The sequence below is a fragment of the Idiotropiscis lumnitzeri genome, chromosome 9, assembly GCF_059441095.1.
Source record: "Idiotropiscis lumnitzeri isolate Australia: NSW breed Sydney's pygmy pipehorse chromosome 9, RoL_Ilum_1.0, whole genome shotgun sequence".
In the NCBI taxonomy this organism is placed as follows: domain Eukaryota; kingdom Metazoa; phylum Chordata; class Actinopteri; order Syngnathiformes; family Syngnathidae; genus Idiotropiscis; species Idiotropiscis lumnitzeri.
The window spans coordinates 15,679,556-15,701,925 of NC_142399.1; the positions used below are offsets into that span (position 1 = coordinate 15,679,556).

Sequence of the window (22,370 nt, forward strand, 5' to 3'; positions counted from 1 at the left end):
TCTTTGGCTAGCACATTTCCCTCATAGTCTAGAGAAGGGGAGGGAAAAATTTTTGATTGGCGGGCCACAATGGGTTCTAAAATTTGAGGGGCCGGCCCAGGAGCAGATGGATGGTGTGTTTTGGTAACCTCACCTGATCGGAGAAATAAAATACATTTAATTTTAAATGAAAGTGAACAAAAGCATTACAACAATATATGTGTCTTTGAAAAACCGCAGTATTTAGAAAATAAAACATTAACAAGGTATATTCATTTAAAAATTTTTTTTCAAGTTTGGCGGGCCAGATTATAATGTTTAATGGGTCGCATGCGCCCACCCCTGGTCTAGCGGTTCCAATCTTGGCTTTCACCTTTCGGTATGGACTTTGCATGCTCTCCATATGCTTGTGTGGGTTTTCATGTGTCTTCAAACATTCAGAAAAATAACATGAATGCATGGTTATTGAAGACTGTAAATCAGGGGTCACCAACATGGTGCCCGCAAGCACCAGGTAGCACCCAAGGACCACATGAGTAGCCCGCTTGCTTATTCCAAAAATATCTCACCTATGATAAGTCATTGTAATTTCCAAGGAATGCTGTTGAAGTTACCATTTGAAAAGAAGATTTATAAAGAAGATTTATAGAAGTGCATATTGATATTTATTAGTTCCCTTATTATTGTGAGAGCAAATTTGAGATTTCAGAGGTGTGTATCAAACTGGTATCCCTTTGCAGTAATCTTGTAGCCAATACGTAGTTGTCAGTTTGAAAAAGGTTGGTGACCTCTGCTCTAATCAATCCATAAGTGTGACTGGTTCTTTGACCGTTTGATTTCTGTGATTGCCGAATAAACCTAAACACACAGCACAAAAACCAGGTAGAAAAAGACGATGGATGGATTTACAGGGCTGTATAACCTTCAGACAGGTTACTTCCCACATTTCAAATGTTGACTTTGGTAATCAGACATTAAGAAATACGAGTTTGTGTGTGACAGCGAGACAGATATTGCACTTGTATATCATCTGGATGAGATGTTTCAGTAATTGCTGAGAACTTTCCCACATGTGAGAGTGCAGACATTTTTATATTTTGACTGATGGTTATGATTTGTTCTTGCCATCTCGCAAGTAATGCATTAATCCTCTTAGTCATATTTAGTTACGTCATTCTTATTGTATACCAGTTATATGATGGGAGTTATTATGCACCACAACTCTATAATGTTAAAGCAAAACCACTCATGTGCTCCATTTGCTTTTTTTTGCTGCAAGGACTGTAAAGAACACATGCCTTTGTTCCACCTCAGGAATAACTTGGTATGCAATTTGGTCAAAATGCAATTACCTGGTTATCAGTGCATGCAAAAACAGAATCCAAAGGAGCTGAATGAAGTGAAATGGCCACAACCTTGCCCAGGGCATTGTGAACCGAGGTGAAGATGTGTTTATTCAAGTGAAAATTCCTCATGCCGTGCAGTAAATTTATCTTAAGCAATGAAGAAACGGCTAATGAGCTTCATGCATATGACCGGCTGTGCTCAGCACATTCAACTTGCAGATTTCATTTTCCTTTTGCAAAAATAGCTGAGAATGGCATTTCATTTGATATCATGTTCCCTTTTTCAAAATAAACATGACATAATTTTAACTTACAATGAACTTTGACTCTACCTCAGCTAACCATCGTCACTTAAAAAGCGTCATCATGATTGAAAAAAATAATTCATAAGAATATGTGTTTGTGAAAAAAAGTCATTTATTTATAATGCCAATAATCCCATCACTCTGTCTCCTAAGAGCTTTGGAGATTGAGGAATATTTTAGTGCCTCCATGTCTTCTTGTATCAGGTCCCCTCTTGGCGATCAATTTTCCGCCTCCAATTTTAGGGTCCACGTGGAAACGTTAAATATAGGATGTTAGGAATAATTATTTAGTGTTGCATTGTCCTGACCAAGTGTGACTTATAAGCCTGCACGGACATGCGCACACTTTTGCACCAACGGCCCTGAGGTAAAATGTAGCAAAGTACTTAAGCTGCTGCCAAAGTACAGAGACATGACAGTCTCACCAGAGAAGATTAGAGTGGAAGAAACCAAGTAGCACAAACAAGTCCACTGACTCTGTCTAGGCAGACCGGCATACTCACGCCAACTACTCTCCACACAAATTATTTAATTACCAAATAATTACTGTTCAGCAGAACTTTTAAAATGTTGTCTAGCAATGCAACTACCAGGATGAGTTAATGTTTTAGCCAGAGTCTGCTGGTTAAGATGTTGCCTGCTGAGGATATATTTGCCAGATGGAATAGCAAAAAACAATGTTATGAGGATTGAGCAGATTTAAAGTGACAGGTACACTTGGCTATCCTCAAAGAATAGTCACTAACACCCATCCAACAGTTCCCATGAACAGCTGTGGCACCTGTCCCCCACCAGCTGATCTGTCATGTCATGTCAAAACTGAAACGTGTGTCATCTTGTCAGGACAATTTTCAAAGGCACACAGCAAATAATAAATGACTATTTATATAGATGGACACATTTTGTGTAATTTACTAATTACCAAATGAGAAATGATCCCCTCCAAAATGGCTGTCACTCCCAGAAGACAACACTCTATTTTTAAATATGAAACATACCTTACATGTTCTTGTACAAGTCCACCAACCAACCCAATGAACGTACTGTGGTGACTACATGACATGATTTTGAAATCAAACAAGGCTGAGTTTCCTGATCTGGGGTTGAATTGTGTAAGCAAAAGACAGCATCATAAAGGAAGAACATAATTTCAAACAGTTTGGGAACATTACCATGCTCAGATGACTGGCTGGTGATCCTCGATTTATTGTGTCACATTTAAAGTTGAGGAACGATTCGCCCATGGTGTCATGTTCTCGTCTTGTGTCCTTGTACTTGGGGGCGTGGCTTTCCAGTACGGGCGACGTGGGGGGCAATGGAGGCTGTTGTAGAGCCGTGCAAGACAGGCCAAGAAAGTTGGAGGGGCGTATCAGAAAGGCCTCCAAAGCTATGTTAGCGGAGACCTGAGAAGAAAAGAAAAGAAAATGTCAGGTAAATGAAAAGGAGAATAAGAATAATTTGGCGGGTAGTTGGAGAATAGTGGTCGATCATTTAGGCCATCTAGAGAAAATAGCTGGACAGAAAATCGATCCTAGAAGCCAACCAAACTAAAGCAAAGTCACACATTAAAGTAGACCAGCTGATTACAGTTACCTTAATTAATTGAATTGCAATTATTCGTGTTCACCACCACATAACAGGGTATCTCCTGCAACTGAAAACATTTTGCTAACACTTTATAATAAGCACACACTAATAAGCATTAGCGATGCATTTGTAACTACTGAAGACAACATTTATAAAGCATGTTTCCGACATGAATAATCATTTGCATATAGTTTTTAAAGACCTGGTTATTCAAAATGTTTTCATTTGTCATTTAGATAAATGACATTGACAAAACAAAGGTAATGCTGATTCACATCACATTAAAAACGACAAATCCTGTAGTTGGATATCAAAAAAAAAAAAGAAAGTATGATGAGTAACAACTGTATAATAAGGTATTTACAAGCTATATAAAAATGAATATCCATGACAGAAATGCACTTTATAAATGTTGACTTCAGTATTTACATATGCTTAGATAATGCTTATTAGTGTGTACTTATTATAAAATGTCACCAACATTTCAAATGGATAATAAACCTGTAATTCCCAAACTTGCTCTCCAGCTAACGGAACTGCTTCCCAAGCCAAATAAGTTCTCATTATTCTGTGTTCGGGGTCAAAACAATGATCTACATTCCCTTTATTTTATTTTTTTTCTTACCTTAGAAATGGCCTGATTGTCTCCAGTCAGGGCCAGGTCAGCAATGCGCTCCACACACTGAACAATCCGAGTGCATGCTCTTGCTTCGTTCTGGGCCATCCACAGGATATGTTCCTCAACCAGCATCATGTTGCTGGCTATCTCTGAAATATAGTCCCCCAGCTGCAGAGACATAAAAAGACATCCATTCAGATGTACGCATGTGCACAATTATATTTAACCTTACAAAAAGGCGTGGACACAAAGAAGTTGATAGAGTATGCACATCAATCAGGTTAATAATGGACACATTTCTAATTTGGAATCACAATTGTAAAGGAAGGAACAGTGGCTTCATTCATTATGGTGAGATTTAATTTAGATTAGTAGCTCCAAAGGGGAGCAATTGCTTCCGCGGGATGGCAGCTTGCTATTTACTTACTGTACTTTTCATTGTTGCTTCATTTTACTTATTAGATGAAAACTGTATGTGTGGCTCACTGCCTCATCTTAGGAGGTATATACTTCAAATATCCCCGAATAATAGCTTCTCCCTTGTGACCTGTTAAGGCTAATTGGACATGTGAGAGTTAAGATCAGCAGTACCTGACATTCAATGTGATATTGGGCCTCTGATTGCCTCTGGCCAAAGAAATAAGATAAGTTCACTTTCAGCAAAACAAGCCACGACTTCCTTCGTATGGCGTAATTGACATTCAGGACTGACGGCATCTTGGCAGAGAGGAAATAGATAGACGACAACTTTATATTTCTGTGCTCAATTAAGGTAGAAACACCCAGTTGGAATGACTTTTTTAGCAAGTCACAGCTGTCGCTCCCTGAATATCCTTTTCTATTTGCTCAATCATGCTTCAGAAAAAAAGACATTGCTGTCGCTGTATGAGCTAGCAAAGCTGATTGTTTCTAACAAAATGACAAATCCCTGCTTCAAGACAGTTTATAACAAATATCCAATCTCACAAAAGGATAGGGTCTAACAATGCAAGTGCTTTTGGATGGTTGCACAGAAGCACAGAGAAAGGCAGTTTCATTTGGAACTGCCGGCGGAAACACAAAAATCGTCCTGGAATTAAATGGTGCCTTTAAAATATAAAAAGTCTGAAAACATTTGCCAGAGTCTACATGCGATCAACAGTGAAGTACACATATTGACAAAATTATACCGTCCCAATTTACCCACAAATCGGCAACTACCAATCAAAAAAAGAGAAAAGCTGTTTGCCATATAAAATTAAGGAAAACAGTGACCCAATCAGAGCAAATCATATTTACATACAAAATATTCATGAGATATTCGACTCTCTTACATCTCGGTCCTTGAAGAACAACTAGATTAGCTTAAAAAATGTCATCAAGGACAGTGCCAATCCAAATGACAGAATTATTTTATAAAGCATCGGCGGCTTTGAACAAAGAAAAGGCTACTTTTTTAATTCAATTTTACCATAGTCATTAAATGGTCAGTATAATGACTTGAAACTGAAATGAATAATAAGCAGAAATGTATTGAAAATGAAATGATAGAAATCTGGCATTGCTTATTAACTTTTATTTTTTTTTAAGCAAATCACTTCATCATCATTCCAATAGTAACTATAACTCTCAATGAGACTTTGGGATTATAACTCAGAGGTAAAGGGCTCCAACTGTCTGAGGCTTGAAGATTGCCGTCTTCCTGCATGTTCAATAGCACTTAGATCAGGGTTTATTGAATGCCACATTTCTGAGTATCCTGAATTTTTTTTCTTAGGCATTATTGGGTGTTTTTAGCTGTGAATTTTGGTTCTCTATTTGGTTGTATGACCTATGACCTGTAGACTCAACCAAGCTTTCTGACACTGGACAGCTTTGCTTTAGTGTCTGACTCTGGATCGTCTAGAAATTTCAAGACTGTCTGACCGTTATTTGTGCCAATGAACAAAACATCCATCCATCTTCTGTACCGCTTCTCCTCACTAGGGTCGCGTGGGGTGCTGGAGCCTATCCCAGCTTTCTTTGGGCAGTAGGCAGGGGACACCCTGAACTGGTTGCCAGCCAATTGCAGGGCACACAGAGACAAACAACCATCCGCACTCACACTCATACCTAGGTGCAATTTAGAGTGTTCTATCGGCCTGCCATGCATGTTTTTGGAATGTGGGAGGAAACCGGAGTACCCGGAGGAAACCCACGCAAGCACGGGGAGAACATGCAAACTCCACACAGGATGGCCGGAGCCAGGATCGAACCCACGCCCGATGCTGTCTCTCACTGTGAGGCCATCGTACTAACCAGTCGCCCACCGTGCCGCATGAACAAAACAGCACAGCAGATTAGAAGACCCGTCCTTTTTGGAGTGTAGGCAATGCCAGTGAGACCTAAAAGAACATGTTGCGGGAAAATGCCATGTCCAAAGAGTGTGTGCCTCTTGTGCGCCAATTTTCAAGGGAATGAGAGGAGCGGCTTATATTGGTGGGTACAAAAAACACGTTTTAACTGTGCTAATTATACAATACAACACAAAACAACTTTATGTATATAGCGCATTACACAACAGCTGTAGCTGAAACAAAGCACTTTACATTGAATATAACAAAGTAGCAATAATTCAATAACAAATTCAGTGAAAGCAGTATAATAGAAATACCGTATTTTTACGGCCATAAGACGCGCTGCATCAAAGGGCGCAACACCAGTTGACGTGCTATTTCCGTATTTAACGCATATACTAGTCACGCTGCACTACAAGGAGTGAGCTCACGCTATCTCAGCTCGCACTAGCTATAACCAGCTCACCAGGATTCAAACCCTTAAGGGATCGCTGCCAGAGGTATAACACAAAGTCAACGACAGATGTCCTGAAACTATAAGGAACCACTGCCAATAACACTGACTCTAACCAATAAGGGGTGTCATGGCAATACGTCTACTAGACAACGTCAGGGGAGGGACTTCACTGGTCACCACACTCCTTAGAGTCACGGTTTCAAATCAAAACCAAAAAAAACTCAGCATACAAGCAAACAATGAAACAAAGAAATAGGTTTAACACAAAACATGTATCTCCCATGCCATCTATATACCCAAAAGAAATAAAAATAACACAAAAAGATTATAGCAATGGCTTCTTGGGAGCCACTCAGCCTTAGCCAATTACAGCAATGGCTTCTTGGGAGCCACTCAGACTCAGCCAATCACATGGCTGTTTAGAGAGATGTGCATCTTGTGCTTTGGGCTTTTTGCAGTCTGTTGTCTCAACCTGGGACGTTTCTTGGTTGCAATAACATAAATGATAAGACAGACTACAACATTGTGGACAGATGCCCCTTTGTCCAGCTTTCTCCTACACCATCACCCAAACACCATAGTCACATAATGTGTTAGTCACAGTCAATTCGAAGCTTAGTTGACTCAGACTTTGATCAGCAGGGTGTGCTAACATGCACTCTGAACAGCCCAAAGAGTAAAAGGGTTGACGATCGAGAGTGATGCTCAGTCCATATAATGGGTGCGTCGCTTTACAAGGCGCCTCGTTTGGGACTGTAGATTTGGGACTTTAAAGTGCGCCCGATGGTCCGGAAAATACGGTATATAATAATATGAATATGTTCTTAATTGTAATATCAAGTGATTGACGTTTTTTGACTAATTAAGCTCAAAATGTCCATAATTGATCGTGAATAATCACATTGTTCAACTAATATTTTCTATAAAGCTTGTAAGAGCTATTTAGTTGAGTAAAATCTTGGAATTGATATGAAAAAAAAGTAAAATTCGAATCAAGGACTGTTCTGACGGCTTTCTTTGATACTTGAATACTATTCTTTTCCTGTAAAATACAACTATTAAACAATACAGCAAAAACGTACAACTAATATGATATTTGAATTTGGCTTTGCTAAGTACACAAATAATTTGGGATTTCTTCAATGAGCAGTGGAGCAACATTTTAAAGTAAGTAAGTAACGCTTAATAAAATGTAAAATAATCTCCATAGTTAAGACTAACTTTGACAGCCATTATTATAAAAAGAAAAGATCGCCACACCAACTGTGGAATGTGTACGAAATTTGGTTATATTATGGTGATGCTTTGTTACATTCGACATGGTGTCTTGAAACTTCATTTCGATGGAATCACAAGGCTGTATTCTACCCATACAAAGAACGGTCCTCCAACAGAATAATAACTCAAAACACACAACACACGCAAAAAAGCCTAGGAACAAAACATTTTAGGATGGTATATTAAAGTGGTATTTTAAATGCCTGAATAAAAATACATTTTAACTTAACCTAATTTATCTTCAGAAGGAGCTGAAATGGGGGTAATTTTGTCCACATACATCATGTTACAAGGACAATCACTGTTTTTCTGTTCACACTTACTTCTTTGCGCTTCTTTACAAGCCTGGTCAGTCTCTCAACGAGGTGTGTGACAAAGATGACATCCATGACATCAGTAAAGTGAGTCGCCCTGCTGGTGAAGGCCACTAATTGCTGACCCAAAGGCTGAGCATTGGTGGTGTTGACGCTTATCTGTTGTAAGATGGAGCGGATTTTCAAGTAGGTTATGAAAAACATAACTGGCTATGATAACACTTACTGCACATTAAAAATAATCTTCCATGCCATACAAGTTAGGGTAAATCTCCACCTATTTCTGAGTAGCTAGCCAAAGGGTTAACAAACATGACATTTAATTTTTTATTTATTTCATTTTTAAACAACTAACACATTCACATTCAGTGTCCCCTCACCCTTTATTTGAGTTTCTTTTAACCACCAAGTGTTGGCTATTTCCAATCAAGAGCAAGCCGAGTTAGATTTCCAGCTTGTCCAGCATGTCCACTAGCAACTGTTTTCATTAACACCAAATTTCTCAGAGCCATTCATTTTGAGAACCCATTGTCAAATCATAATCTGTCGCCAACATGCTGTTATATGAATACATTTTTAAGGCAAAATGGCCCTGAAAATTAAATAGAACCTACAATAAACAGTAAAACATGTGGGGCAGTTTTTATTTTGTCAAAGTTCGTTGTTCACCATACTGAACAAAGTTGGAAAGTGGTTGAAAGACATGAACTGAGCTGCTATACCGACAGGCTATACAGATGAATAATCTTTCAATGAACACAAAACATGAAATATGGAACAAGCCAGAAAATATAACTATGAATCATTGTGACTGAATACTTGGATATAGCATCGCCAAGATAAATTAAATGAAAAAAAATAAATGCTGGTAATTAGTGCCTTTATTGACATTGCATAGTTGCATAATTGCACAATTTCACACGCAGTAAGTAAGTAACACCGGTAACACCGCCTGGGAGGAAAATAAACAATGAAAAAAAATATCTGAACATTAAATGTTACCCGTTGGTAGAATTTCACTGGACTGCACCAACTCTTGAATAGGCTTGAAATAAGATGATCATGACAAATACTCCACAGGAATGAACTCGGTAGTTTTCCTCTGCATCTCAGTTGTACCACACTTTCCTACTATGTATTTGGTGTATTTTTAATTTGTCATCAGAGTATATTCTATGTTTCGTGGGTCATACATTATTTATGTTGTCTGTGCCAAAATGTGTGCAAAGGTCCCAATCCTTGTATTTCAATGTTCTCATTCCCTCATTTATTAGGTTAAATCTGACCGTTAAATTGCACAGGCAGACTCCAAATAAAAATGTCATCATTGTCACATTCCTGGGTTGAATTTGTCAAGCCTTAGTTTTTCTGCCCACAATACATTCATTGTGTTGCTTGTGCCAAAGCATGTGTATAAGTAACAAATGATATATTTAAGTGGTGGGATGGTATGATTTCATGGTCTGTATGAATCTCGTCGTACACTGAGTATAATGACAATAAAGGGCATTCTGAGTCTGGTAAAGGTAGATATAGTAGACATAGTATAAATCCAGCCTTAGTTACTGCTGGAATCATGACTTCTAAAAAATAAATTAACATATGTATCAACATAAACAGTAAAAGCCGCCCATCCCAGACGGTAGTTTGATTTAGAAACCTAAGAGATGATAAGCATGATTAAGAAAGGTTTGCTATGGTTGTGTTCAAACCATTTTTATTGATACCTGGGTGAGCTCATGCAGCACACGTGTGAGTTCACTGGCATAAGGGCACTGAGTGTAATCTTCTTCATCCCACCGTCCAGTCCGGCCACAGCGCCGCCATGCCTTCTTCTCCTTATGGCTGGATGGTTGTGAAGCGCTGCCCGAGGGGTAGGGGGCAGAACCAAAGGTTGCAGGAGCGCAAGGTAAGAAGACCAAGATGCCTGCTAAAGTCTTTGGCCACCTGCAAATACAAAATCACCAAATAATCCAAAAAATATTCTTTTTCATTGACTGCAAATGGTTCAAACAGAAAAAAGCAAACCAAAAGTCAACCTAAGGGTCTGCTCACCTTTCCCTCATATGAGAGAGAATTCAGTCAAAAGTCTGCTAGTTAAACATGTTGTCTACGCTATAGAATTTTACAAAGAGCAACCACTGTAATATACAAACTGAAAGACAGGTATGTGGACAGCAGGTGCACGACTTGACAATTGTAATTGGTTGAATGAACTTGCAAAGAAGTGGCCAAGCGATATCGTGTGAAACTGTAGGGAGGTAATGATATGAAAGAATGCTAGTGACTGGCACATGATTTCTCTGACAGTTTTTCATATGAGTCGATACACTGTAATACCACATCCAAATTGGTCCATACCAAACTGTGCCCATCCGAAACAACTGCACTAAATTGGATTTGGGCTCAGTGAGGGGAATCAGTATTGTGTCGTAGCTTTTTTTTTTTTGCATTTGAAAAGGTTCTGTTGGCTTCATTAAGCTGTGATCTTTAATTCTACCTGGAGAGGTTTCCAGCAGAGTGTGAAGCATTTTGGGTGAAGATCGACAACTCCAAATTTGAGGCCGTGGTTCTTTTCCTGCTTTCCCAAGTGGCAGAGTTTAAGTATCTTTGGGTCTTGTTCATAAGTAAGGGAAGAATGAAACAGTGATTCATATACTCTGCATCAATCTGTCATGGTGAAGAAGGAGTTCACCAATGGTCATGAGATGTAAGTCTTGAATGAAAGGATGAGATCACAAATCAATCCGGCCAAAATTAGTTTCCTTCACAGGGTGTACTGACTCTCCCTTAGAAATAGAGTGAGAAGATGGGAGGAGTGATTCAGAGTAGAGTCGCTACTACTCTGTATTGAGAGGAGTCAGGTGTGGTGGCTCGGGCATTTTGTGAGGATGCCTCCTGGATGTCTAAGTGGTTAAGTGTTCTGAACATGTCCCACCAGGAGGAGGCCCGAGGAAAGGACACAACAAATTAAGGACACAAAGGAGACAGTTTAACACTTGTTGGCCAGGGAATGCCTGAAGATCGCCCTGAAAGAGCTAAACAGAGGTAAGTCCTGAGTTTCCTGCCTGTAGAGTTTGGGTTTTCTCTGGGTACTCCGGTTTCCTCCCACATTCCAAAAACATACATGGTAGGTTGATTGAACACTTTAAAATGTCCTTGGTTATGATTGTGAGCACGAGTGGTTGTTTGTTTTTTGCGTGCCTGGCAACCAGTTTATGCTGTACCCCGCCGACTGCCCGAAGAACGCTGGGATAGGCTCCAGTTCCCCTACGACCCTTGTGAAGAGAAGCGGAGCAGATAATGGATGGATGGACGAATGTTTGAATACTGACTCAAGCAGATACAAAAAACTGCATAACATTTAAATTCATATCCTAGCCTGATAAATACTGTATATGAAAATGGGTATTCTTGCTTTAACAAAAGCCACATTAAAGATGAACATCTTGACATTATCCGTTTTGGTTGATTTTTGGTGTGGTGTTCGGTTTTAGGTTTTCCTTGTGTTTCTTTATGCCCCGTTGGTTTGTGGTGAGCACCTCTGTCATCCGGTTTCCAGTGTCACCCAATCAACCCCCTCCAAGCCATTTTTTCTTGTCCAGGTGTTCCTCATTGCCTGGTGAATTTGTGTGTATTTAGTTTTCTGTTTTCTTTCAGTTCATTGTCAATATCAGTTGTCCATGTCTGCTGTGGTGTTGATTCTCTCGTGCCCTTTGTCCAAGTACTTTTCCTAGTGTTTGTTTGTTACTTTGATCCTTGTTTTACACGTTGATCGGGTTGAGGTTGAAGGGGTAACCCCATCACTTGACAAAACCTACAATACATAAGGAGCACACTGCAATAACTAGACATCTGCTCTAAGGTTGCCCAAGTATATTTCTGCTCTGACTCCCACTACCTCGTAATAAATGGAATTAAAATGGTCCCAGACAAAAAAAAGGGGGCTCATTTTCCAGTCCATTACGCCAGTGCTCCAAGAGAGGTTGAGTCTGTGCGCTTATGCAGTGGAGGAGGGCGGCGGAGTACAGAGGCTGACAGATGCACACTCACATGATGAGCAAGGATGTGGTGGGTTTTTTCTGGTGATAGTTTGGAGAATCGTGGTGTATATCCGTTTTCTGGCAAAATAGCAAAAGGAACAAGTCCTCCCAAGAGACTGTTGATTGAGTTTCCTACACATGCTCATTTATGGCCTATGACATTGGTTCGCAACTGTTGTCAAACAGGGATCCATATTTCCCGATTGTAGCTACCTCTTGACCCAGTTTAATGGATGAGAAGAACAATGAAGAAAACATGCTGGTTAAAAATGACCTTTAAAAATGTTTGTTTCCTATTTTTACTTCACCTTCAAAGTGACATTCAGTACACCTTATTAAGAAATGACAACTGAAAATACGAAATGTATTCTTAACATTGACGTCTGTATCAATGAATTGCCGTATATCTGTATAGTCGTAACCTGAGGAACCCTTGCTGTCCGTGACCCGACCCACCAGTTGAGAATCGCTGGTCTGTAAAACAAAAGACTTACTGTGCATTATTCCGTCCTTAGAAAGATAAATCAGTGAGCATTTAGTTAACACTTAACTAGCGTTGAATCCAGAAAACATCTGTAAAGTTTCCAATGTCCTGGAGTCAGTTTCTTTGTGCAGAAGAACCCATGGTCAACTTGTACAAGAATACAAGACAAAGTAATAAGATTAATTCGGAGGTGGATTGCACTAAATTTTTTCCTAACATTCAGTCAATCGTGACAGCAATTTTCAAGGAAAATAAAGTGAACATTTTTCAATGGCCAAGTCAGTGACCTCAGAACATGCTTTTCAGTTACTGAAGGCAAAAATAAGAATCCAGTAAAGGCCATGGCACTCATTGAACCAAAAAAAATGGCCTTCCGGGTATTCAAAATCATTCTGAATTTAAAATATTTCTGTACAAATACCTTAGAGCCCCTGACTGGAATTAAGATTCATCTTTAGGGACTCATGCTTTGGAATAGAGGGTCAGTGTTTGACACCGCCATGAAAAAAAAAATCAAACTAGTTGTTGGGGAGATAAAATGTAACTTTTTTTCTAACTACAGTTAACGTAACCTGGATCTTCTTGCGGCAAGACACAGAATCTCTCAAAAGCCGACACTGCCACCCCACACACAAATGACAAACTCTTTTTAAATCAGCACTTTTACACTTGTGTGTGAGAAACTATCCTAAATCAGAATATCGTGACGTACACAGATCAGTCTAGAGGTGACTCACCTGAACTCCCCCTTGTTGTTCGTGATTCGATCAGCAGGGCAGTATGGTGCAGACATCTCTAGAACAACTATCTCCATCTGCCGAGAACTGTTGCCACGAGAACTAGTCACCAGACACTCCCAGGTGCCAGCAAGGCCCACGTCGATGTTGGCGAGGATGACCTCACTGGTGGAGGAGTAAAAACAGGAGTCACGAAACTTGATTTTTGGATACCTTTGATATGTTAATGTCGAAGCCACATAAGGCTGGATTAAAAGTGAGGAGGTAGCGCTTACAAAGAGTTTAAGTGAGATTTACCAACGCGTTTAAGGTTAACCAAGGTTGGGCATGACAGGATTTTTGGGTGGATTTGGATTATTGCTGGATTATTTGAAGGATTTAATGAGCAGAAAGTGTGGGAAGTTTAGTTTTACAAAAAATGTTGTCATCAAATGGAAGAATAATATGTAGAGCAAAGATTGTCTCCGACAAACTCAAGTGTGCCTCAAATTTGAGTGATGTGGTGACAAATGGCTATGGCCTCATATCATTCCTATATCACAGTGACTCCTACCTCAAAAATATGTCGGATTAAGCAAAAAAATAAATAAATAAAAAGGCAAAAAAGTGTTTAAAATACAACACACAATATTTACCAAGACTAATCTTCACACATTATTGTGAAGCAGCTTTAAATGACGTACAAGGCAATAGGCATTACTGCAATTTTAAACACATAAGGTATAATTTAATCACTTTCGGATGCAAGACAAAATAAAAATGCACACACATGTAGAAACGCTGACAAAAACTCACACATACACACAATGAATGCATCCCATAATTCAAAATAAACAATTTGACTTTGACAGTCTTGTTTAGCATGAAGGCCTCAGAGTGTGAAGGGTTCGATTTCGTCTGCGGCCTTCCAGGGTGGAGGTTGCATGTTCTACCCATGCCCGCATGGGTTTTCTCTGGGTACTCCGGTGTCCTCGCACATTCCAAAAACATGCATTGTAAATTGATTGGACACCCTGAAATACCACAAGGAGTGATTATGAGCGCGAATGGTTGTCTTCGTGTGCCCTGCGAATGGCTGGCAATCCCGCCTACTGCCCGAAGACAGCTGGGAAAGGTGAGTATAAGTGGCTATATATATATATATATATATATATATATATATATATATATATATATACACTCTAGCAAATAGCCCAAATACACCAATTCATTCATTTGAACACTTGCAGGCACACAGACACAGAACTCCAAGGCTCCGATCAACCCCCACCCCCTTACACCCCCCACACACACATCACCCACCAACTTTCTCTATTTTACACTCTGTCTTGTGCAGCCTGAACATCCCGGCCTGCCCTTCCCCCAGGAGTCTGCTGCATCCAGCCAAAGCAAGCCAAGCTGTGGACACCATCCAGCTCGGCTTTTCACAATGTGATTTTCCGACATTACTAGAAAAAGGTCACCCACACACATAAGATAATAAAACATGAAGAAATCAGTCATTTGTGAAACGCAAAAGGAAATGGCCCATTTATCAACCACTGACCTACATACACAGTAACACTGCACCATTATGGAAAAAAGACCCAGCGGACTCATAAGCAACATTTGTGCTTGGCAGTTGATGTCTAACTAATTGATTGTATAATATTTCTTACGAGACAACAAACTTTCAATTTGTCCTGCAGTCCAACACCTTTTTAAAGCTAGCCACATTTTCAAGGAGGCCTAAACATAATTTGTTTGTATAGGTACATAAAATACACCATATGGAAAGGGATTTGCCGCAATTCATCCATCCATCTTCTGTACCGCTTCTCCTCACTACGGTCGCGGGGGTGCTGGAGCCTATCCCAGCTATCTTCGGGCAGTAGGCGGGGGACACCCTGAACTGGTTGCCAGCCAATCGCAGGGCACACAGAGACGAACAACCATCCGCGCTCACACTCATACCTAGGGGCAATTTAGAGTGTGCCTGCCATGCATGTTTTTGGAATGTGGGAGGAAACCGGAGTACCCGGAGGAAACCCACGCAAGCACGGGGAGAACATGCAAACTCCACACAGGATGGCCGGAGTCGGGATCGAACCCACGCCCGATGCTGTCTCTCACTGTGAGGCCATCGTGCTAACCAGTCGGCCACCGTGCCGCCTTGCCACAATTCACTCAGGGAAATACTTTAAAAAGAAAATGCAAAAAAATTCTACCATAATGTAGCTGGTAAAGTTATTTGTCTGTATTATTGTTGTATTGCACTGGAGAGGGGAGCCCTCTAATCTCGTTGCACACTTGAGTACAATGACAATAAAGGGATTTCTATTCTATTCTATTCTATTCTAATGAACATATTTAACTGTCTAGTGTGAGCTATAATATTAAATATTTCCACTCTATGGTGGGAGATCAATATTTGTATCAATAAGATTTTTTTTAATATAGCTATCGATCCATCCATCCATTACCTATACCGCTCCTCCTCACTCGGGTCGCGGGGGGTGCTGGAGCCTAACCCAGCTATCTTCGGGCAATAGGCGGGGTTCACCCTTAACTGGAACTTGAACCCACAACCGATGCTGTCTCTCACTGTGAGGCCATCGTGTCGCCTAATACGTCATGTCATGTCATTTTCCACTCCGCTTTTCCTGTACAGGGTCGCGGGAGGGTGCTGGAGCCTATCCCAGCTGACTACAGGTGAAAGGCGCAGTTCAAAGCTGGATCATTTAAGTGACAGACAGACAGGCAAAGACAAGGAAGAAAATGGACAGCTCTATCATTTTTGTAGTAATATTTCCCAACCATTTGCCTTCTAATTTTGAGCAAGATTACGCTGATTAAAAATGGAAGGGATTAAGAGGAATACATCCAAAGTGTCTGCTGCAGCTTGCCACAGGGCTATAAAATAAATGTTTGATTAATGGAACATGAATCACAGGATGGTCCCACAGCTACCGCTAGTACAGTTAATACTCGGAGTTTGGCCTAACACCATTACTCAGCAGGAGTCTAGCCCACATCGCAGAACGCTTGGCCCTCAGGGGGTCTAAGGCTGTTACGCTCACTGTGAGAAATGTAAACAGATCATCTTAACACAGCTGCAGCAGCAAATAATACACTGTAATTACATGGCACAGGGAGGGGGGAACTGAGGGCTAAACGAAAGAAGCCCAAACAATGACTAAACAAAAAACTGCGAACATCACACTTAAAGCTTAATCTGTATTGCCAAAAGAGTACACGATGCTTCCATGTCTCGCGTGGCTTCGCCACAAGCAGGATCAGCGGAATTGACTACATAGCCTGAAACATGTTGAGTTCACCTTCAAAGAGATCACTTCACTGAGACTTTGGCAACCGTGCTTGCACTGCTGCAACACAGTGTGTCACATCCAGACACAGGCCTTAAGCCACGTACTAAATCTTGTGTATTCAGTCACTCCCCTCTGATGGGACATGCAGGGCGAAGCTTAATGACTCAGAGGACATTGATCCAAGGTGACAAACCTCAACAGGGGCCACTGTGACTCATCAATTGTTCACTGTAGTTCAACAAGCATGGGAAATGACGATGTGTTAAAGAACAAGTCGTTCAGATTGGAGTGTTTATTTTTGGACTTCATGAAGAAATGAAGTCACACATCTTCAGAGTTCAGATATACCTGATTGTTTTTGTTAGATTAAGCTCTGTAATACATACATCCATCCATTATCTGAGCCGCTTATCCTCACAACTCACCACTTATGAAAATGGCGTTTGCTCCTCTTAGGGTTTCTGCCGATAAGAAACATTTCAGGTGCCAAAACAAACATGGCCAACACGAGCTCTGCTTGGTGTAACAAATGGCATTTCTTGTGTTTACTAAAGGCCAACAATGGGTAATCGTAAGTAGAGCCTTCAGGAGCAATGAAGAATTTACCATGTCTTATGAAGGTGCTTCTATGAAAAGGGCCTAGTCATCATAGTCAGTGAAAAATCGAGAATGAAATTAATTGTCCGCAACTGCACATACAGCGCTATAAGACATTTATTACACCATACAGCAGAGTGTGCTCACCATTCACCACATCGTAAGTGACGAGTTGAAACTGGGAATGGCATGGTTTATAAGCTTCTAGCTTCATAGGGAGTCCATTTTTCACATTGTAAACGCAGTATTTTGTCTGTATGCAACATTACGTGTGTGTGAAAATAAACACTTCAATGATGGTAAAAATAGTCCTTGTTACTTTGCATAAAGGCTCCAAATTGTTTGGGAAAACTTGCATCAAAATCTCTGGTTACGAAGCACCAAAGTGCAAATAACGCAAATAATCTGACAATTTTCTTCACGGCCAGTAATGCAAATAATTGGTTACAGTAAGAAAAAAAACAACAAAAAAAAACACTGCATGTCAATCCGATGATGAATTATTTGTCTGATTTGCGCAAAACAACTTCAAAATGCTCCGCTCCCGTGTCGAAAATAAATGAAGCAGGATGAGTGACACAGCGAAACAATCATTTAACCGCGACACAAATCACCATATCAAGTATACGTGTTTGTGCAGATTGCCTTGGCTACGACACTTCCGAGGACAACTGCGCGTTTTTTGGTAAAGTGTGTGGAGGGAAAAAAAAAAAGATACAAAATATTGAACAGTATAAATACGTGTGTTACGCCTTGTTTTAATTCCCCACACACACACCCCCTATTCCACTTGTAAACTCAGCCCTGATGTATATAACGCAATGTAATCCACATGCGCAGTGATTGATGTCATCATAGTATTATTACTAAAACTCATTGACGTATTATATGCTAATAAATGTTCATGTTGAAAGATGAGTGTTTATAACTCCTTGTATACAGACGCTATATTATACTATCACAAAGTATTTCTGTAACACTAGTATCACAAATTGACTATGATTCAGGTGTTTTCAAACTTTTTACAGCAAGCACCACCTAAGAAGTACCAACACAATGACCAACATCAAAATACAGTAACATGCTTGGCCGAAGTGTAAAAAAAAATTAGACAGAGCCATTAAGCCATCACAACATTATGCAATGTTGAAATATTAATGCAGTACATATATTTAGGAAAATGAAAATGTACTTAAATGTGTTAGAAATGTTGAGTAAAAATCATGTTACAATAAATGTTAAAAAAACATTTTTAAAAAGGTGAAGTCAACATTTTTTTTTTTTTAAACAATATGTTGTATGCACCGGGACCGCTGTTGCATATTTCTGCCTTTATACCCGGGAAAGTACTGGTAAGAAAGTACATATTATTCTGAAGAAAAGATTTGCGTTAACTCCACGTTAAAGACCCTATAAAGTCTTTTTTGTTCTAAATACATCATACACGTTGCTCAGATAAACTATTTTTCATTTTTGCAGATGTCAGGATTTGTGGGGCTAAAACGCAGGTGAGCTGACGCAACCAAGGAGCAGCTTCTATAATGATAACTGAAAATACTCCCTCAAGCAGTATGTTTTAAGTTATTTCCGCGACAATGTCTCTGCCTCGTGCTGGCATGTGCAGTGCATGCTGTAAGACATCAGCAAAATATAAACATCGGATGTTGTGGCTAACTACACTTCAAGTGGGGCTAGGAGATTTTTATTAGGGCTCGACCAATTAATAGGCTCGCCATTTAATTTGGCCGATTATGGCCCTTCGAACATGGGCCAAAATTAACACTGGTATTCATTAGATTTTCTGTACTATAACCTTGAATTCTTAAATATATACAATTAATTTATTACTAATCTCAGAGAGACCTGTTACAAAACCAAGATAATTTTGACAAGCATTGCGCAAGAGAGCACTTTGTACAAGGAATTGGATGTCACTCATTTACACACAACCTGAAATCATGTTTTGTTCAAAAATGAAAACTTAAAAACATAGTGCAACATCAACCAAACATAAATGTGTTAAATACGGCAGACATTCAACGACTGGGAACACAAACACACATGAAAAGGATTAATGTCCTTATAAGTTAATTAATGCATTTAGCATTATGCGACGCAATGCATTCTGAGATCGATAGATATGCAAATTAGGTACATATGACACATATGTGGCAACGACAACGATAAATCTAATACTGGCAAAGTGTTGTTGTGTTCCATGTTTGTCATAAAATAAAATACTGATAGCATGCGCTTTGGTGTTAACAGAAGCTTCATGATAATCGGTTCTGAAATAAGCAAGTTATGACTTTTTTTTTCATTGACTTGGATGACTGCCGTCAACTTCCAAACTTGACTTGTTGCTTTCTCTTGTCTCCTTCCTTTTCAGGAAAGCACCCAAATGAGTTTTACCTGGTTTGTGGGATGAAAAGCTTGAAAAGATGGCAAGCATCCACCATGTGTCGTCCCACCTTATTTGTCATAATATTGAAGTAGCTTGTGACAAATTGAGGGCATGTTTGGAACATAAACTTTCTCAATCTTCTGTCGGTGTTGACAAGATTGTAAATAAAATGTAAGCAATATCAAAAGATGTCATTTCAAAAGATTGATTGGAGATATCCTGATTGTTCCCGCCACCGTGGGCCAGGACAACAAGTTGTGAGCACACGATAATATCTGAGATTTTACATGAAAAATGTATTGATCATTACTAAGAAATAACTGAAATGCTGAATTCTTGTTGAGACATGTAGAATCTCTATATATAATACGTATAACATCATACCGGCTGCCAAAAATAATTTTATATATTGTGAAGTCATTGTTTTAGGGCTAGACGGTCGTTATCGTATCGAAATCGAGATATGAAGATCAAGATATTAACATCGAAATTAGGTTGATATCAACTATGTGACCTTCCCATGCTGGTGTTGCACGTACAGCTCAGTCCAACAGACCATATTCCTCCTTTCAAGTTTGGCGTTGATAGACAGCTAAAGCCAGCCAATGACAATCATCTTGTTGAGTGCAGGGGAAGTGAGGGTTGTTTCGTGTTGTCGAACATTACGTGGCCAGATTTATAATTTCACAATACTAGTGGATGAAATAGCTTGATGTAAAAATGTACGAGCAGCCCGCGTCTCGCCGTTCCATTCAATTGAATGGGAGTGAGCCTCACCTTTCAATATATCCACATTTTCCGACTTATCAAAGCAATGTATTTATTGCTAAGTTTGCTAGTGTTGATGGCTGTCAGTAGGAAAAAAAAAAACTTTCTACTTCCTTTGGATGGATAATTGTTTTTCTGAGTTTACCCATGGTAATATCGCATCATTATCGACATATCTAGCAATATACAGAGATATGAAATATTGGCCATATCGCACATGTCTCTATTCTTTTACACTGCATCTTCCTTCCACCCATTATCTAAGCCGCTTATCGTCACGAGAGTCACGGGCGTGCTGGAGCCTATCCCAGCTGTTGCCAGGCAGTAGGCAGGGTAAACCTTGAACTGGTTGCCAGCCAATTGCAGGGCACACAAAGACAAACAACCACTCATGCTCACAATCACACCTTGGGCATATTTAGAGTGTCCCATTAACCTACCACGCATGTCTCTGGAATGTGGTAGGAAACTGTAATGCCCTGAGAAGACCCACGCAGGCACGGGGAGAACATGCAAATTACACACAGGAAGGCTAGACCAGGAATTGAACCCTGCACCTCTGCACTGTGAGGCCAACCATTTGCCGACTGTTCCACCCACACGCTGCATTACTACACTTAATTAAATATTTAAAAATATTTATCGCCACAGATGTGAGTCATTTGTCATGAGACAACTTGCCACAAATTGACGGCCATATCTCAGGATAGCAAGATAGCTCAAAATAGACCACCACTGTGTAAGATGTATTACACCTTTCAAAGAGATGGAGCAAATAAGCTGCCGACCATGTTGCCAAACAAATCAAAAAACAATAAAGGGCATTTTAGTAACACTTGTTAACAGGCCATAAATATTGTAGGATGATTTATTTTATATGGATGCCTAAATTTGTATGGACCTATTAGATTTCTTATACACGGGGACTATTGTTATGCAATGGTATTGGCGGAGGGATATCGATTGTGAGGAGACGAATGTGTAAATGTTGCGAGGTGACGTGTGTCACGCTCTATGAAAAGCCAAGGCGGCCCAATAAAGTCTGATGTGGTGCTATTCCCTCTCCGTGTGCCGGTCTTACACCCACAAATTTCGATCGAAGAATAAATCTCACCATCCCCAGGAAATAGAGTGTTGCAATAGATTACGACAATTGGCCATAGGTTACAGGAATATTGTTTTTTATTTATTTTTTTAAAGCCATGTACGTTTTTTACTGAACTGTATTGCAACAATTATCTTTCAGCATCTGTTACTCCTAGTGTGTGATCAGCAAGAGCAGCGGGATGGGCTGCAAGGCCAGCCTCTCTCGGGACGGGCTGCAGATTGCTCAAGAATGTTGGCTCACTGCCAAGTCAATTCTTTCCTGTCCTTTCAGATCCTTATCAAGGGCACCAATAACTAAAGTTAAATCCCAGCTACTTTAGATGATTGAGAGATAGAGAAGGAAGGGAGTGGATGTATGTGTGTGCGCGTGTGTGTGTTGAATGGGATGTCTTTACATACATTATGCGTGTGAGCTTTGTGGCTCATCAAGTCATTATACCTTGCTAGTCCTTGTTACAATCCAATGTAAGTAAATGGGGACTGTCCAATGCAACATTTACGAACAACGAGGGCCCTATTTTCGTGACCAGCGTTAAATACCGCGCAGTATCTTCGCATGGAGGCGGGTTAGACCCGATATTGGTAATTTCGTAGTCAGGCAGACTTGTGAGAGGGAGGGCTAGCAGTTGTCCGACTTCAATAATGCCGCGATAATTGCACACTAGAGTCTCAACCAGGCGGAAGCACATCTGCATCAATAAGTGGGCATTTGGAGACAACCC

At 40.0% G+C, this 22,370-nt stretch overlaps 1 protein-coding gene across 1 annotated transcript in view; it reads right to left on the bottom strand.

Annotated features, from left to right (window-relative positions):
- The window catches only part of adgra1b (adhesion G protein-coupled receptor A1b), a 157,203-nt gene that overhangs the window by 87,557 nt on the left and 47,276 nt on the right, over nt 1-22,370 (bottom strand). The window contains exons 8-12 of the mRNA XM_088305075.1: nt 13,465-13,629; nt 9,928-10,147; nt 8,210-8,359; nt 3,843-4,004; nt 2,803-3,033 (exon numbers count right to left, since the gene is read on the bottom strand). Coding sequence (XP_088161201.1) covers nt 2,803-3,033; nt 3,843-4,004; nt 8,210-8,359; nt 9,928-10,147; nt 13,465-13,629 — 928 coding nt within the window. The remainder of the gene's footprint in view (nt 1-2,802; nt 3,034-3,842; nt 4,005-8,209; nt 8,360-9,927; nt 10,148-13,464; nt 13,630-22,370) is intronic.